This window comes from Acomys minous (assembly GCF_964271855.1).
Source record: "Acomys minous genome assembly, chromosome: 12".
NCBI lineage: Eukaryota > Metazoa > Chordata > Mammalia > Rodentia > Muridae > Acomys > Acomys minous.
Genome location: NC_140493.1, coordinates 53,408,122 through 53,425,295, shown reverse-complemented (window position 1 = coordinate 53,425,295; position 17,174 = coordinate 53,408,122). Strand labels below are relative to the sequence as shown.

At 42.9% G+C, this 17,174-nt stretch overlaps 1 protein-coding gene across 1 annotated transcript in view; it reads left to right on the top strand.

Annotated features, from left to right (window-relative positions):
• The window catches only part of PKHD1L1 (PKHD1 like 1), a 144,008-nt gene extending 132,475 nt beyond the window's left edge, over window positions 1-11,533 (top strand). The window contains exons 73-78 of the mRNA XM_084803031.1: window positions 383-724; window positions 2,843-2,994; window positions 4,549-4,695; window positions 4,986-5,139; window positions 7,063-7,320; window positions 11,339-11,533. Coding sequence (XP_084659157.1) covers window positions 383-724; window positions 2,843-2,994; window positions 4,549-4,695; window positions 4,986-5,139; window positions 7,063-7,320; window positions 11,339-11,349 — 1,064 coding nt within the window. The 3' untranslated portion in view covers window positions 11,350-11,533. The remainder of the gene's footprint in view (window positions 1-382; window positions 725-2,842; window positions 2,995-4,548; window positions 4,696-4,985; window positions 5,140-7,062; window positions 7,321-11,338) is intronic.
• Window positions 11,534-17,174: the final 5,641 nt, after the last annotated feature.

Here is a 17,174-nt window from a genome sequence, read left to right as displayed (position 1 = left end):
GGAAGGCTTCCACACAGCAGTCTGGAGAGGAGGCCATTAAATTTGTACTTTTAAATTACCAAATTCCTTCACCTATGTCTTTAAAACTCAGAATATACAGGATAAGTTCCTGGGCTTACAGCTAGTTTGGTTTCTCATTTATATTGTGAGTATAGCTAATCGTTTTTAGAAATAAACTTTATATATAATGACTATTAGTGGCATTATTTAAAAGACTATAACACTGCCAGTTATTTCTATAAGTATTTTGTTTTTAATATGTTTCATTATGACAATGATGACATTGAACTTTTTATATTTCAAACAAATGTTAAATACTGTGTGGCTATTACGCCAATAGAAATATATTTAAATGAGCTATTTTGGCCTTTTTCCTTCACAGAGCAAGTCCTTCCCAAGTTGGGTTCCACTATCCAGGGTGAAAACTACTTTGATAGAACCTTCCAGATGCTGTACATTTTGCTTAAAGGATCTACACCTGTGGAGGTCCACAGCACCTCAGTCATCTTTGTGTCGTTCCACCTGCCTGCTGTGACACAAGATGAGTTTTTTAGTTCACACAGTCTGGTTAGAAATCTTGCCTTGTTCCTAAAAATACCAAGTGACAAAATCCGGGTCAGCAGAACAAGAGGAGGGAGTCTTCGGAGGAAGAGAGCCACGGGACGCGTAATGGAATTTGAGATTGGGACTGCTCCCACCCAGTTCTTAAGCAATTCCACCACAGGTATGGGTGTCATTTGAGATAAAGGAATGTCACTGTCAAGTCTAAAGCCATAAAGAAACCTGCCGTGACCTGTTTAGCCAGGCTCAGGAACTCCTACTACCTCTATGTCTTGAACCCTAAGGGCCTACAAACCATTTTACTGATATACTCTTATCATAATAATTTGTTGAGAAATTATGAAGGAATTGCACGTTAGTAAACTAAAGAAAATGATCCAATTTAATAGGAAGTGACTTCGTAGATGAGTGATAAAGGGTGAAAATAGGTTCAAATAGCCAATTAGAAGAGGAAGTTGTCATTGGAACGCTCTTGCTTAGAAGAACATAGAAAGCGTAGGCTTATGCTGCAGCAGTAAATTCTATGCCCTATCTGCTGGGAGTCACAGCTGACTTCCTGTCTTCAGCTCAGTACTTCCTTTGAGTTATGTGATCAGTGCTCCAGTCTCAATGTGACTTAGCCTGTGGATTAAATCTAGGAGTTGCGGTAGGGCTATGATACACAAGCAAATTATTCACCCTCTTGTAGCACTGTCAGATAAACCCTGAAAAATACAAGATACAAGGATCAGATCACAGAGCATAGGAACATAGGGGGAAGCAAGCTAATGGTGTATTTTCAAAGCCCAGATGGCGGTAGGGTCTCAAGTCTCAAGAAAAGCCCTAGGACTTGGCCTGGAATGGATGAATCACACAAAAACATGGAGAAGCAAAAAGAAAGATGTACACAGAGTCACACAGCTTTCGTATAACATCAGGGTAGCCAGCCTATACACAGTCATATGGCACTCACACAGTGGCAGGCACCCTAGGAAGAGAAAGCGTAAGTGCTGAGGAGACCTCTGTGTTGGCAGAGTTCTCGGGTCAGGAATAAGAACCTTTCACGGTAAGGCCTTCACTATTGAGATAGCAGTCAGCATCTCAGATAATGGAAGAAGCCATTAGCAGTACCGCAGTGATTGGACCTGCCACTGTGCTGAGAACCTGTGAGCATAAAATAGCAAGGGACTGGGATGACGCACATTGGTGCTTCCAGTGTAAACCACAGAAACACTTACACTCAGGAGATTTTTCTTGGAGAAGGTATCTGGAAGGAGTCAGGAAATATGGAGGAGTCTGTAAGACTTAGCCATTCTCCCAGAGTTCGAGTCCTTCCAGCAAGCTTCCAAACTGACCTGAAAATTCTGAGTGTGGCCTCCAATACGTCATGTAGGCTTATTGGCCAATGCTGCAGAACGTTGTGCAGAATAAAGTAGAAAGTGGCAAGCCAGATTCCGATCTATTTCAGTAACCACTAATTTTGCCAGATGTCCAAAGAAGGTAATGGGTTGTTAGAAACCTGATAGCTTTAGCAAGTTATTAATGGGTGGGTGCTTCTTAGACTTCTGTTCTAAACATATTCTCTTCTGGAAAAGTAATGTGCGGTGACAGAAAAGGCTGACAGTGCTTCACTGCTGACAATGAGTGATATGGGGAAGTTTAAACCACGAGGCACACTCTCTCATTGTACTTTCAGTCTGTGTGTGTGTGTGTGTGTGTGTGTGTGTGTGTGTGTGTGTGTGTGTTTCTCTGCCTTTGTTTCTTTTTTTCAGTATTTAATATTTTATTAATTTATTCATATTACATCTCAATTGTTATCCCATCCCTTGTATCCTCCCATTCCTCCCTCCCTCCCTCCTGCTTTCCCCCCTACTCCTCTCCCCTATGACTGTGACTGAGGGGGATTTCCTCCCCCTGTATATGCTCATAGGGTATCAAGTCTCTTCTTAGTAACCTGCTATCCTTCCTCTGAGTGCCACCAGGTCTCCCCCTCCAGGGGACGTGGTCAAATATGGGGCAACAGAGTTCGTGTGAAAATCAGTCCCCACTCTCCACTCAACTGTGGAGAGTGTCCTGTCCATTCTGCCTTTGTTTCCTATTTCTTCCTTAGATTCTATTTTACAACTTTCTCTTGAGTTCTTCATTCCCTCTAGTATATTAATATGACTATCTCTTCTCTTCAGGTACTAAAGTATTAGTAGTCTATAATGTGATGAAGAATACAAACAAAACTGAAGCCAAATTTTTTCTCATGTTCTCTATATTCTTGCAATCCAAATGACCTAATGCTTTTTCCTCATAGGTCAAATGCAGTTGTCTGAGCTCCAGGAAATTACTGGCTCTCTTGGGCAAGCTGTCGTACTAGGGAAAATTAGTACTATCCTTGGGCTCAATATTTCTTCCATGTCTATTACCAGTCCCATTCCCCAAACAACTGATTCTGGCTGGCTTAAGGTAAGAGCACACAAATAGAATAAAAATGTATTTTATCTTTTTTTTTTAAATGGTGGTGATTTTAAAAAGAATTAGGACCCTCTTTATATTTCAAAACAGAAATTTAGATAGCCTGTCTTTCTAATTCATCTTATGGGCTAACTAAAACGGTAATAATGTAGTTTAAGAAAAAACTTAAGAAGGTTGGTCTATGGCTCAATGAGTCAGACAGAGTGCTTACAGTGCAGGCATGTTTCTTAGGGTTTTTATTGCTGTGATAAAACACTACAGCCAAAAGCAACTTGGGGGGGAAATGAGTTTATTTCAGTTTACAGTTGTAGTCTATCATGAAAGGGAGTCGGGACAGGATCTGAAGGCAGAAACCTGGAGGCAAGCACTGTAACAGAGGCTGTTGAGGCATGCTGCTTACTGGCTCACTTCTTCTGAGCTTCCCAGCCTGCTTCCTTATCCCACTCAAGGCCGACGCCCAGGGTTGGCGCTACCCACAGTGGGCTGAGCCCTCCACACCAATCATTAATCAAGAAAACGCTCAACAGACTTTCTCTTTTTTTAAGATTTATTTATTTATTACGTATACAATTTTTTGCCTGCCCACCAGAAGAGGTGGCCAGATCTCATTATAGATGGTTGTGAGCCATCATGTGGTTGCTGGGAATTGAACTCAGGATCTCTGGAAGAACAACCAGTACTCTTCTTTTTTTTAATTTTTTTTTTTTAATTTATATGCATTGGTGTGAGGGTGTCAGATCTTGGAGTTACAGACAGTTGTGAGCTGCCATGTGGGTACTGGGAATCAAACCCGGGAACTTTGGAAGAACAGACGGTGCTCTTAACCACTGAGCCAATCTCCAGCCCTTGACTAACATTCTTATAGGCCCATTTTATGGAGGCACTTTCTCAACGGAGACTCCCACTTCACAAAGGACTCCAGCTTCTGTCAAGCTGACATACAGCCAATGAGCACACATGAGGATCTGAACTTGTGTGAATCATCCACATTTAAAGCTAGGCCTGGCCAGGCCTGCCTGTAGCCCCACGCTGGTCTGAGGGGCGGGGGTGGGGGAGTGGCAGTGCGACAGGGAGATTATTAATGGTTTTCTGACCAGGTTTCAAAACAGCAGTTCCAGGTTAAGTGAGAGGCCCAGTCCCAAGCAAGTAAGGTAGAACACGGTAGAAAAGGCCATCCTCCTACTCTACGGTCTGCATCCTCCACCCTCCTCTGGCCTTTAGAGATACATGTGCATGCAGGAACACACACACACATACACATACAAACACACACGCGCACGCGCACGCACGTGCAAGAGAGAGAGAGAGAGAGAGAGAGAACACTGAACATGATCTTATCTCCTAAAACTTAGTTTTCCACATGTATTTTGCTTTGAGTATTTTTAAAAATATCATAGCTTTGATCTAAAGGCAAACTTACAGTCATGTCAATTTCACATGTTGAAACTTCAGTTTCCAATAGACCAAATACTGTGCTCAGCCTGTCCGAGTTTGCTGTAAGATGCAGTTTGTCCTGGAAACCACTGCTTCCCTCTGTCATGCCAGGTGACTGCCCAGCCAGTTGAAAGATCTGCGTTTCCTGTCCACTACTTGGCCTTTGTGTCTTCACTCCGAGTGGTTGCTCAGCCAATGGCAACACAGCCAGGACAGCCCTTTCCTCAGCAGCCATCAGTAAAGGCAGTAGACCCTGAGGTGAGTTGTAGCTCACATTCTCCCCGAGTGGAAACCTTTGGCTCTCTGGCAGCGTGACCGTGGATGCTGAACCAATACCTGTGGTTAGCCTCTTCGACTTACGGTTTCTAAAACATTTCCCTGAAATGAATGTGATTTTCTCTTCATGCTCAAGATCTCTTTCTGTGAGGTTGGGCACTTGTGTCAAAATATAAACTTGTAATAAGCATTAAAAATAATTTGTGGGTTTTTTTTTTTAAGAGCTAGGACGGGGCATTTGTTGTAATTCTCCGCTGTTCTTTTTTCTTGAGGGTAACTGCGTTTCAGTTGGAATTACATCCCTTACTTTGAAGGCCATCCTAAAGGACTCCAGTAACAACCAGGTTGGTGGCCTCAGTGGAAATACAACAATTCCATTTAGCACCTGCTGGGCCAACTATACAGACCTCACTCCTCACAGAACAGGTAAGTGGACCGAATTAGAACTTCATATATCCCTGCAGTAAAAAAGATGTATATTTTCTTTGAATGAACAAAATATTCTACAATACTTTGGTCAGTAAATTATAGAAATCAGATCATTCTGCTTTTTCTGAATATAATTGTCTCTTATAAAATACATTTAATATACAAAAAGTAAATTAAAATAGTGGTTAGAGAAGTTAAAACATAATTTGAAATCATATATAAAAAGTGTATCATTATTTATATTCTTTTTTTGTCTGTTATTGCTCCATTTTTTTCTGACTTAATGTGTAACATTTAGTCAGAAAAATTAACATATGCACTTTTCATTTAAGAAGAGGTAGGCTTGTGGTACTGTACTTGAATAATCTATACATGAGCTCAAAGATTATTGGATTTGCCCCCTAAGGCGTTTTCCTTCAGCCTTCTGATGTCCATGAGAAGCTAGGCAGGCAAGCGTGCCTCCCCTTCTGAGCTCTGGGAAAGCTGGCTGGAAGGGCTGAGAATCGAACAGGGGTAAATGTGGGCGCCGGTGTGTTCTTGGGGGTAGGAAAGTCAGGTTCTTACACTCGCTCTCCGAGGGAGGATCTTCTACTGCTGTGGGGGAAGGAAGCCCAAGTTCTCCCCCCCCCCCCCCCCCCCCGCTCCTCTGCAGGAATGAGCCTCAGCTTCAGCAGCTGTTGGGGGGGGGGGCCAGTGAGGGCAAGACTTGAAAGCATGCTAGGTAGCCAAGAGTGCTAGGTAGTCAAATGAGCTTTGTCAAGGTGAGACAGCCAAGAAACAAAGAACTAGGTTTTAATCCATGTACTAAGTCTCATACATTTAGTCTAGAGGTGAGAGTCCAAGCTAGCTGACAAAAAGAGATTTAAAAGAAAAATGCCTGGGAGAACTGAAGAAAGGACAAAAGGCTTGGGGTCAAGAGGACAGATTAAGGGGATTTTAAAGCCCTGGGCTGTGAAAAGGGACAGCCTCAGGATATCTCCCCTGCCTGTCTCTCGGGCCTCTTGTTAATTTAGAGGCAGCTTTGGAATAGCTTACTAACCAGGTTAGTCACACCTTTTTGCCAAATGGTATTTAAAGGTCACTTTCTAGAGACAGGAGGGAGTGCTTCCTCTTATCTGTACACAGATAAACTGGCTTCTGTGGAGAGGAGATAACTCAGACCTCTGCCCAGTGAAGTCCCACAAGCAATGAGTTAGGAAGTTGGCTGTAGGCATTCTGCAAGCTAATGAAAAGGAGAAAATATGTACATGTGAGGATTTGTGGTGCCTTGAGCTCCACAAACCAGTTGCTATAAAGAATCATAAGGTTTTTTTGTTTGGTTGGTTTTGTTTTTTGTTTCTGGAATAAATATACTACTCTCAAAGGCATCTTAGGGGAGGAAGTTTCTTTTCAGTGCAGAGAATAGCTCATCTTTTAAGGAAGTCCGAACAGGAACTTAAAGCAGGAACCTGCCACAGGCCACAGAAACCATGGAGGATGGCTACTTACTGGTTTACCCTGTGGCTTGCTGAGGTAGCCCTTTGCACATCCCAGATCTACCTGCCTAGGGACAATACTGCTTCCCAGGCCTGTGGTTATTCACAGACTGAATTCCTGAAAACTTTTTTTTAATATTTTATTTTATTTTAATTTATGTGCATTGGTGTGAGGGTGTCAGATCTTGGAGTTACAGACAGTTGTGAGCTGCCATGTGGATGCTGGGAATTGAACCAGGGTCCTTTAAAAGAGCAGACGGTGCTCTTAACCACTGAGCCATCTCTCCAGCCCCCTGAAAACATTTTTATTTCTCTCTGCACTCTGTGCCATTTGGCTCCATTTACAAAAAAATACTTCATTAGAAATTAGTCACGATTTTGAAGCCAATAAAAACTAAATGGGAACTGATTGAAAACAAGCTACTACAATGTTTTCCCACCCTAGGAAAAAATTATAAAATTGAGTTTATCCTGGATAATACTGTTCGAGTGGAATCTAGAACCTTCAGCCTGTCAGCACAGACGATCCCTAGTGGAGGTGGAAGCAGCAGCAGCAGTGGCGGCGGCAGCAGTGGCCACAGCCAAGCGTCCTCTGTGGGTACACCTGTCAGGATCCTGGCTGTAGTAACATGCTGTCTTGTGGGAAGACTATTGATCTTGGAAGTGTTTGTGGCTGCAGCTTTCATTTTGAACACAGCCACAGGTAAGTCCAGTTCATTGCATATGTATGTAATCTTATGTCTCCAGATCCCAGGAGCCAGCAGGTGCTTCCTAAGCAAAAAAAAACCTGTTGGCACGGCAGCTGTGTCTAACACACAGGGACCTGCAAAGAGAAGTCCAAGTTTAATGGCAGACAAAGTAACTCTATAGAGATGGTGCTGCCATTATATGTTGGGATACAGGAGAAGTGCAGATGACCTCAGAACCCTTCAGACGTTACGAAGGGCTGAGGAATGGCTTACACGGCTAACCAGTTGATGAAGAAACCCAGAAGTGCTCTGGTTTCTGCCACAGCAGAGTGAAGAACTCTGGTAGTGCTCCTCACTTCTTGGCTCTGCTCTACTTAGTGGTAGCGCTCTTCCACCTGGCTCTTTTTCCCAGTCTTTCACACACACCTGTGCTGATGTTATATAATCCAGCAGCCAACACGATGCACCAGACAGCCTCCTCTGCAGACCCAACAGCCCAGTCCCACAGCCATCTCACTGATCTCAATTGGGGACATATGTGTATCAGTGAACCAGGAACCATGGCCACGGGGCTCTAGTTGGCTTGGCTTGGCTTGAGTAATATCAGGTATGACCTCCTGAAAATAAGGCTAGGAGCAGATGTAACAGGTGGCCGGAGTGAATTTGAAGATACTAAAAGAGAGGAAGATGTTTGAGCTAAAATGATTCTAGGTGATATTAAATATCACTCATGAGCCGGACGTGAAACTGCTGTACCCAGATCATGAGAACCCAAAAAAAAAGGCCACCAGGACTCTATACCAGTGCAATACACACGAAGACCTTTAATTTTTCGACTCAAGCTGGGTTCTGACGGTCACCAACACAGTGGTATCCAGAAAGAGCCCTGAACTCTGAGCTGAGGGTAAATTTATAGGTTCCTATCCCTCCCAGCACCCCAAAGCAGGGGAGTTCCAGCCTGGCAAGCACCTATTGATTAACATACGGAGGTCTAATGTCTAAAGGTGACAGGCTTCAGAAAAAGGCGTTAATACCGCCCATGGCTTAGCTTTCTTTGTTCTCTTTGTTCACTACCTTGTCCAGGTTTCTACAAGAAACCAGGTGTCTGGTTTCTTAGTAACCCTGTCTCTGATGGGCAGAAAGGAATGTGGCCATAAAACTGGGTCTCTTAGCAACTCTACCTCCAGTAAGACCCTTCAGGTCAGTCGCTAGGCAACGCTACCTCTGGTGGGGCTCTTCTTGGTAGCTGTGCTCCTACCTGTTAAGTCTATTCAAGTGACTTTATAACCCTGAGATAGGCACCAAGGCCATACCTGGTTCTGGCAGCCTACTGGCTATGTGGCCTTTGGCCATAGTTTCAGTGACCATCCGGGTGGGTTGCTAGGGAACAACATCATGTTACCTCCGAAGGGAATGCAGCCCCCGATACTCCCTGGATCTGCCTAAGTGTGTGTCTCTTATACTGAGGGTTTAGCCATTTTTTCAAAAATCTTTTAGGCCTCTCAAAATCTGGGAGTGTTGCATAAAATGTCTACAATTCTAAGGAAAATTCGGAGCAAAGAGAGATGTGGGAGTAGGAAAAGGCATATTTTTAACTGAATACTGTCAGTGCCAAGCCCTCATTTACTTCCTGCACACACTACTTCATCTTGGTCAACGACAGCATGCTTTCCTGACCCCTCCGCTTCATACTTAGACTTTGTTCTTTTCTCTGAACTCTACACCCATCATGAGCTCTTCACCATCTTCACAGACAGACCATAGTGTCCCATATCTGTCCCTGTTTAAAGTGTCCTTGCTGTGTACTCCTCCCTGCATCCACTGCATTAACCTCCAAAGCCTTTCCTCATGAATCCATTCACCTTTACCTTCTAAACTGTTATTAGATTTCACTTTTGGCAAGACGGGGGCGGAATCTGAGACAGGGCTTTTCTGTGTAGTCCTGACTGTCTTAGAATCACTTTGTAGACCAAGCTGACCTTGAAACTCAGAGATTGCCTGCCTCTGTCTCCCAAGTGCTGTGATTAAAGGCATGTGGCTAGATTTCGCTTTTTAAAGCTCAAGAACATATGGTGATTAACAGTAACTGCCAAGCCTAGCTACACACAAAATGTAATTAAGAAGAAAAAAAAAACTGATTTAAAGATTCCTTCCCCCAGACAACTGTATAGCTCAATGGTAGGCTTATTAGCATATGTAAGGCCTTGAGTTCAACCTCAGCACTGAAAATAAACAATATGTAAATACATTCATCCTTTCAACTCCACTACTCCCTCCATCCAGGCCGCGTTCATCTACTTCTCAAGTCTCTCTATCTCTCTCAGCATTTTTCTGGGTTTGGCTCAAACTTTCTATCTCTAGTCAGCTTCCCTTTTTCCTTTCCATTCCGTGAAATGCTTTCCCCTCTTCCTGGATTTCTTCATTCCTATAACTACCAGAGTCCTTTATGTACTTAAATTGAATTTATATTCAAAATATATTTTTCATTAAACTTGGAACACCTAGAAGAGTATATAGTTTATATAGTATAGGTACAGAAAGTGCATTTGAATTGATTTTAACTCTTCAAAGGAGAATAAGTCTCTGACTAAATCCTAATTAAGTTGGAGCTTAAAGGGCCAGCAGATAGTAATCAGTTTATGAATGATTTAAAAGATAAAAACTTCTGACTTGGGGCAAATTAATAAAGAGGAAGTATTGCATAGGGAACATTAATAGGACTGCAGAACAATCTGAAGTGAGACAGTAATTTAGGCTACTGAAATACTTAAACAAAGACTCCAGGACTGGATTTTAAAAGAGGTGTAAAGGAAACATCATTGTGATGCTGGCTCTAGGAGTAATAACAGCAGCACAGGGAGGCTAACGTCAATAGCTGGGGTGTAGGGAGCCACGACTGGCTTACCTTCTGGTGGGGAGCCATGACTGGTTACCTTCTAGTGGGGAGCCATGATTGGCTTACCTTCTGGTGCGGAGCCACGACTGGCTTACCTTCTAGTGGCAGAGACCAATCAGGGTCCAGAAGAAAGGAAGAAGCTCAGTTCCTGTAGACCACTATTGTCTACTTGCAGCTAGAGACATATGGTGAAGAGGGAGAAGGATTGGGACTTGAAGCTAAGGGACAATAGGTGAACAAGCAACACACAAGTTGTACAAGTCCATGGTATGTCTGACGTTGTGTCTCCAGAATTGTAATAATAATAATAATAATAATAATAATAATAATAATAATAACAATAATAATTTGTTTCAAAAATTGTTAATAGTACAATAAATACTACTTAAAAGGCCATTGACTAAGTACACTTTGTGACTGATTCATTAAATGGCTTGATTTTCCATTATCTTCCACAGTCATTCTGACTGTCCCTCTTTTGATATTTCACCAATTCTAGCCAGGCGTGGTGGCACATGCCTTTAGTCCCAGCACTCAGGAGGCAGAGGCAAGTAGATGTTGTGAGTTCAAGGCCAGCCTGGTCTACAAAGAGAGTCCAGGACAGCCAAGGCTACACAGAAAAACCCTGTCTCAAAAGCCGAAAGAAAAAAAAAAGAAAGAAAATTCTATTTTCAAATCATTAGTAAAGTATATGGTTATTGAGTCTTTTCCATGACTTTCACCATACACAAGAAAGTGTCAGTGGCTTCCACTTTGCTATTAAATAAATATTTACAATTCACACAAACTTGTTCCCATATGTTCATTGAAACACTAATTTTCTATGACTTTCCATTGTGATTTAATACTTTGTTTTTAACAGTATCATCACAGTCTTCTAAATAAAATTGTGAACTTATCTACAAAGACCACAAAAAACTATACATGCATCCTAACTCTGTATACATTTTGACTAAGAAAGTATTATGTAAAATCTGTAAATTTCAAAATCATTTTATGTTACTTTTACCTTGTTATCTAAACCCTGAAATATTTTTAAAGTTAAAATTAATAACACATATGTTAATATATACCATATGTTATTACTTCTCTTTTAAAATAATGGGTTTTTGTTTTGTTTTGTTTTGTTTTTTTAGGAACCATCTAAAATGGCCTACTGAGGAACAGGTAGAAAACGAAACTGTAAGAACTGCTTATGCATCAACTATTTTACTGCACAACAAGAAAAAGCCTACAGCATTTTCAAGGAAATATACTAAACTATTTTTTATAATATTTGACATGTAATCATTACCTTTAGTAAAAAAAATTCAGGTTTCTTCAAAATATAAGTTTCTGTTGATTCCTTATACTTGCATGTTCTTATTTCATTAAAAGTTACAGGAGTCCCAGATTTGCCAACAGACAGTCCACCTCAAGGAACCATCAAAGCATAGAATCCTTTCCTTTAAGGAGTTGTGAAGGAGCCAGGCATGGTGGCTCATGCCTTTAATCCTAGTGTTGAGGAGGCAGAGGCAGAAGCATCACAGTGACTCTGAGGCAAGCTGGGCTACATGGTGAGCCAGTCTCAGCAACAAAACAGGCACACAAAATAAGCCAGCCTCTTCTGGTGTTCTCCATCCTCCACGAAGCTCTAGTTTCCAACAGGCCGTCACTGAACTCTCTGGAAGTCTTGGTGGCAAACTTATCCCAGACCTTCATCAGACTGAATGCTTGCCTTTCAGATCCAAAGGTATTGTAGGAATCCCTGAAGCAGGAAGAGTTTTCTTGGTGTCCCTGAAATGAGCTACTGCAACATGTCCAAATTTACTTTCAGCTTTGCTCTCCTTCCTGTTCAAAAACCTTCTCTATTGGGCCTGAGTTCTGACTATAGAGATAACAGAACAGTGACAATTTAAAAAAAAAAAAAAACTTTATTTTCCAAGGTGATAATCAGAGGATGCCAAAAGCCACAGATTAATAAAGCTACCCCAAAATCTCTCATACTACTAAAATGTAACTTCTACTCAGAAAAATTTTAAAGGGAATCATTAACTTGATAGAATGCCCAATAATGCCATGGCAGCGGTATTTGTAGCAGGTGCTGATGGAGCTGGAAAGCTCCTGTTTGGGACAGGTGATAGAATGTGTCTCCTGCATATCAGCTCCTTTGTGCCATCCCCCGGTATATTCATCTTTCATCACTATTAGCCATCCATGGAAGTGGAAGAGAAGAGAGACAAGGCTGAGGGAGGGAGGCAGCCCTCTGTCAAAGCGCCACTGGAGAGTTTTCTTTCTTCTGCTAGTCATGGAATGCACCTTTAACCAGACACAAAAACATAAGTTTTGGCTAAGACAGTACAAAGGGGGATCCCCACACAAATATGTAACATATTTCAAAATAAGTACCTTAAAAGCATAATGATTAAAGGAAGATTTTTTTTTCCAAAAGCAGACCTTTGGAGGTGGGGCTAGGCTTAGAAGCCACATTTCAAAACAGAAGGGGTAAGATCAGCTTCTAGTTCCAAGCAAAGAGAAAAGGACTTGATATGTGTCCCTGAAGTTCAAGGTATGCAGTGGAAGGGGGTGTGGCCCAAATTTTCATCAGAGAGCAGGTGACGGTAGCAGGCTTTGGCAAAGAAAGCAAAAACTTCTCAGGACAGCATCTTCAAGGTGCACAGGGATGAGTTCTTTCCCTCTCTCTCTCTCTCTCTCTCTCTCTCTCTCTCTCTCTGTGTGTGTGTGTGTGTGTGTGTGTGTGTGTGTGTGTGTGTGCCTGTCTGTCTGTCTCTGTCTGTGTGTCTGTCTGCCTGTCTCTCTCTCTCTCTCTCTCTCTCTCTCTCTCTCTCTCTCTCTCTCTCTCTCTCTCTCTCTCTCTCCCATCATAGTCTATGCGATGATTAGAGAATAGGAAGGGATATTATCTGCCTGTATTTCCTATAATAAGTAGAATATTTATATCTTATGATATTATGTCTAATCTCTCTAAACACTTTCTTTATCTGATCTCTGTAATAATGTCCACATGGCTCAGAGGCTAAGAGCACTGCCTGTTCTTCCAAAGGTTCTGAGTTAATTCCCAGCAACCACATGGTGGCTCACACCATCTATAATGAGATCTGGTGTCCTCTTCTGACCTTCAGGCACACATTTGGGCAGAATACTGTATAAATAATAAATAAATAAACCTTTAAAAAAAAGAAAAAGAAAAAGAAAGAAAAGACCAGGCAGTGGTAGCACACGCCTTTGATCCCAGCACTCTGGAGGCTGAGGCAGGTGGATCTCTGAGTTCCAAGACAGCCTGGTCTACAAAGAGAGTCCCGGAAAGTCAGGGCTACACATAGAAACCCTGTCTCAAACAAAACAAAACAAATAACAACAACAACACACACAGAGCAAAAAAGACTCACTATGACAGGTCAAAAAAGAGGATGGGAGGCCTGTCAGACCCTCGGGACCTCGCCCACTCTTTGGCACCACACGGTGGCGAGAAAGTCTCTGCGTTTGACCAAGAGCCCTTTTTCTACAATAACAGACGAGAAGTGGCATCTGTGACCACTCCTTTATTACCCTCGCTGATTCATTCAACCATTCCCTTATTACTGCATCCCACCTTCAGCCAGCACTGGGAGAAGTAAAGCCAAGGATACGGCAGGCCAGGCAACAACAGCAAGACAGAGAGGAAGACGGAAGGAGCCTGGGTCAGGAAAGGCCTGGTAGGAGTTTCCTGTCCTTAGCAAGGACAGCAAAACAGACAGCAAATACGATGTGTCTAACCCCACTCTCCCTCGCCATGCCTCAGTCTCCTCAAGAGAAAACTAACTGCAGCCAGGAAGCTCAAGCTCCCCTCACTTTGCTCAGATCTCTTCCTTCAGCAGAAGATGATATCATGCCCCCTAGAGGATGTCAGGGAAATGGCCGAACTAGGCTCCAGCCCTGTTTCTCTGTCTTCTCCCTGGGGCTGATGGGAGCTTCACTGCTAAAGCCTCTGCCTCGAGGGGGATACCACACACATATGTACGTATGTAGGAAACAGCAGAGGAGACACGTGGAGAAGGCTGCCAGTAAATAAATAAACCACGGAATCATAGAGGCGAAGAAAGTTCCAGGCTAGCCTGATCTACACAGTGAGAAACAGACTAGACCAGGCTACACTGGAAGATCCATTCTGTCTCAAAATGGCCCAGGGGTAAAGATGATTGTGGCCAAACATAAAGATCTGAGTTCAATCCTCAGATCTCACATGGTAGAAAATTACTAACAGCCCTTGGAAAGTTCTTCTCTGACTGCTGCACAAACACAGTGGGTTGGGCTTTCCCCCAAATAAATAAAGAAAGAAAATGTAATTTTAAAACGTTGATCAGGACGCAGAGGCAAGCAGATTCCAAGCAAGTCAGCTTGGGGGCTGAAGGGATGGCCCAGCGGTTAAGAGCAGATTGCTCTTCCATCGGACACGGGTTCAATTCCCAGCACCCATATGACTGCTTGCAATTGTCTGTAACTCCCGTTCTGTGGGTTCCAACATCCTCACAGAGACATCAAGGCACATAAAATAACAAAGAGGGGAAAAAAGTCAGCCTGGTTTATATAGTGAGGTCCAGATCAGCCATAAATAAGACCACATCTTTATGCATTAAATAATTTGCATTAAATTTTTAATTAAAAAATAAAAAAAATAAAGTGATAAATGTGGTGATGGGTGCATGGAATCCCAGTGCTTGCGAGATGAAGGCTGGAGGATCAAGAGTTCAAGGTTATCCTTAGTTATATAGTGAGTTCAAAGCAGCCTGAGCTATACTCAAACACAGACACCCCCTCACACATACTGTCCTGCAAACTCGCATTCACACACTCACATATACACTCACACATACTCTTTTTTTAAAAGATTTTATTTACTTATTATTATGTATACAGTGCTCTGTCTGAATGTACACCTCCATGCCAGAAGAGGACATCAGATCACATGACAGATGGCTGTGAGCCACCATGTGGTTGCTGGGAGTTGAACTCATGACCTCTGGAAGAGCAGCTGGTGCCCTTAACCACTGAGCCATCTCTCTAACCCTACACACACTGTTATACATTCTCTCTCTCACACACACACACACAAACACACACACTCACAGTGTGTACCACCCACAAGCACCAGGCTGTTCTGTGATGTGTTACCATTGTTAACTGGTAACAGTGTGGAGAGGCACGCAGAGCTGTGAAATTTGGTTGCTCTACGGGTACAGTGAAGCCCCTGTCTGAATTCTGGTGACTTTCTTCCAGATACTGATAGAGACTGAAGTTCATAGGAAACAGAAAAACCCTGAAAGAAAAGAAGAAGTAGACAAAGAGGAAGAAGAGGAGGAGGAGGAGGAGGAAGAGCAAATTGGGGGATTTAGGGCTGGAGAGGTAGCCCAGTAGTTAAGAGCACTTACTGCTCTTGCAGAGGACCTAGGTTCTGTTCCCAGCCCCGTCATGACAGGCACCTGCAACTCTAATTCCAGGACATCTGACACCTGACTGACCGCTACAAGCTCCTGCACACACACGGTACACGTACCTACATCACATACACATTTTAAAAAATTGTTTTTGAAATGTTTTTAAAATTGTAGATTTCACACTTCCTTATTTGTAAATTGACTGCATGGCTTAGGGAGATGGCTCAATCAGTAAAACACCTGCTGAGTCAGCAGCTGCCCATCACCTGTGTGAACAGCTGAGTGTGGAACATGCCTGTAAAGCTCAGCTCTGGGGCCAGGGGTGGACACAGGCAGATCTCTGGAGTTCACTGGCCAGACAGTCTAGATGAACCAGTGATCTCTAGGTTTGGAGGGGGACTCCATCTCAAAAATGAACACCGGTGGGGAAGACTAAAGACACCCAATAGCCACCTCTGGCCTCCACACATTTACAGAGCAATAAAGAGAAAATAACTACCAAGCCACAGTAACCAGACTGAACGGTAAATAAAAAGATTGATGGATGGCATAGAATTCTAAGTCAGAATTCTAAGTCAGCTGTGATAGCACAAGCCTTTGATGCTGCTGCTCAGGAGGCAGAGGCCAGAGGATCTCTGTGTATTTAAGACCAGCATAAGCCGGGCAGTGGTGGCGCACACCTCTAATCCCAGCACTCAGGAGGCAGAAGCAGGTGGGTCTCTGTGAGTTCGAGAATAGCCTGATATAGAGTTCCAGTACAGCCATAGCTACACAGAGAAATCCTGTCTCGAAAAACCAAAAAAAAAAAGGAAAAGATCAGCATAGTCTACATATGAGTTCCAGTCCAGTCAAGGCTACACATTGAGACTTTGTCTCAGAAAAAAAAAAAACATCAAAAGAACTTTAAGTCAGAATTACATTCTTACGGTTGTAGGTGAGCCCATTGATCTTCAACAAGAGTACCAATGGGGGAAGCAGTCTCTTCAACAACTGATACCCAGACAACTGGATACGAGAATGGATGAAGCTGAACTCCTCCTATTTCACACCCTGTACCAAATGAACAAGAATCTCAAAATAGATTGAACACAAACATAAAAGCAAAACCCAGGAGATGCTAAGAGGAAAAAAAGAGTGAATCGTTGTGGCCTACGCTTTGGCAATGGCTTCTTGGAAATTATACCAGAAGCTCAGGCAACTAAAATGGAACAAATTAGGAGAGCTGGGTTTCATTAGGAATAGAAGCTGTGCCATGGGCTGTCAGGAGGATGTGCACACATCACCTGTCACCACCTGTCAGGAGGGCATGTGCACATCACCTGAGAGGAGGGCATGCATACATCACCTGACAGAAAACAGCACACACAGGAGGAGATGGATTTACCAAGGAAATGTAAACCCCAGTTTGAAGACAGCCACTTTAGCAGGAAAAACATATATGCCATGCCATCATGAAGAGGAGGAAGATTGCTGGGATGCAGCTCTTATGCACAGGACACCACAGGACACCTTAGTGTTGGTCTTTCACTGCCGTGCAACAAACTTAACCCAACTCACA